The sequence below is a fragment of the Rhagoletis zephyria genome, unplaced genomic scaffold, assembly GCF_001687245.7.
Source record: "Rhagoletis zephyria isolate East Lansing unplaced genomic scaffold, Rhagoletis_zephyria_1.1 Rzeph_scaffold_63923, whole genome shotgun sequence".
Classification (NCBI taxonomy): Eukaryota; Metazoa; Arthropoda; class Insecta; order Diptera; family Tephritidae; genus Rhagoletis; species Rhagoletis zephyria.
The window spans coordinates 1-1,501 of record NW_016220974.1 but is presented as its reverse complement, the minus strand read 5'-3'; the positions used below and the strand labels follow the sequence as shown (position 1 = coordinate 1,501).

At 35.2% G+C, this 1,501-nt stretch overlaps 1 protein-coding gene across 1 annotated transcript; it reads left to right on the top strand.

Annotated features, from left to right (window-relative positions):
• Nucleotides 1-505: 505 nt before the first annotated feature.
• LOC108356718 (uncharacterized) lies at nt 506-1,009 on the top strand (the record flags this gene model as incomplete). Its single annotated transcript, XM_017607818.1, has 3 exons — nt 506-662; nt 728-867; nt 935-1,009. Coding segments are annotated over 3 exons (372 nt in total), but the record flags the coding sequence as incomplete, so codon positions are not given.
• Nucleotides 1,010-1,501: the final 492 nt, after the last annotated feature.

Below are 1,501 nucleotides of genomic sequence, written 5' to 3'. Positions count from 1 at the left end.
AAAAAAAAGTTATCAAGCTCTTAAAAAATCACCCGTTACATTGATATGAAATATTCAATATGCTAAAGGTGAAAAGGTGTCAAGTCCACTCAAAATTTGATGCAGAATGGCAGATAATGCGAAACTTCATCGATTTTTCGCCTCTCTTAAACAATTACAAAAATGGACTTGGCACCTTTTCACGTTTATGTAGCGATATACATTCTTTTTTCAACAATCGCAAATAAATTTTGAAAGCGCCTATTATTTGATAAACTCGAAAAGCACATTTAGTGCAATGGCCTGAAAGGTAAAACTTTCGCGCGAAGTATTTTTTTTCCAAATGTATTTGCAATGACAATCCGTTTAGCGATGTCATATGCTCATAAATCAGACAATCGCTAAGCGATGACGGCGCTCCACTAATCAAATGCAATAATTGTGCTAGTTAATAAATTTCATACAATATTTGCTTAGCTAATGAAGACCAAGTAAATGCGAAAAGAAAATATTCTGTCTTGCAAAGACGCAAAATAAGCATAGCTCAGTATTGTGCGAACAGTTGGACAAGTCAAATCACGTGGAAGGCGTGGCGTANCTGCAGTTGGAATGGATAAACGATGATGATGAAAAAATGCGTTACAACTACAAGCATCAGAATCGATTGTGGTCTGAAGAAGGCGGTGAGGAAGAGTGGATGTATATTTAAAAAATATGCGCAGTTGTATTAAATTTGATTTTTTCATAGACGCGTCGACCTCCGCGCGTTCCGATGGTGAGGCAGCTGAAGAGGCTGAGAATAGTACTAATGTGCATGTATCTGGCGAATACCAGGGGGACATTTACAATGTGAACTACTCAAATGATAACACACTAAATGCACCGAGTGTAAGAAACTATAGAAGGATTTTGTTTTAATGAAAATAAAATTTTTATTGCTGCATTTTAATTTCAGCAAACCAACATACAAGCGACTATCGGTGAAGTACTTGACTATATACAAACGAATGTATTGCCAACGCTCAAATAATGCTGGAACTTCTTTCCGTGGCTTTTTAAGTGCTTACGATTTTTTTTTATCAAAAATACTAATAAAACCGATTCGTTAACATGTTCTGCATTAAAGTTACACATGTATATTAGTGTAAAGATTCTAAGTGTACTCAAATAAACATTCCTGCTTTTGTTCTGCGGGTATGAAGGCACACGTTGAACAAGTTTTATATTTTTAATATTTTTCGGAAAAAGTTAGTAAATCTAAAAGAAAAGTAGTTAATGGAGAAAAAGAGCACGGTCGGAATTTTTGTCTAAAATCGCTTCGTCTAGTAAGTGCTGCTTGCAGTCGGACCGTGAAAAATCGCAGCTTTATTTATTTCTTTGGTGTGCCAGTTTCATGTGGATACACTGTGGTGAATATAAATTTTATTACTATCTACATCCCCACCTTATTGTATAACTATGTTTCTGCAACTAAAGAGGAAATCAATGAACTACAAATGAAATCGCCTCTCTTTAAATCGAT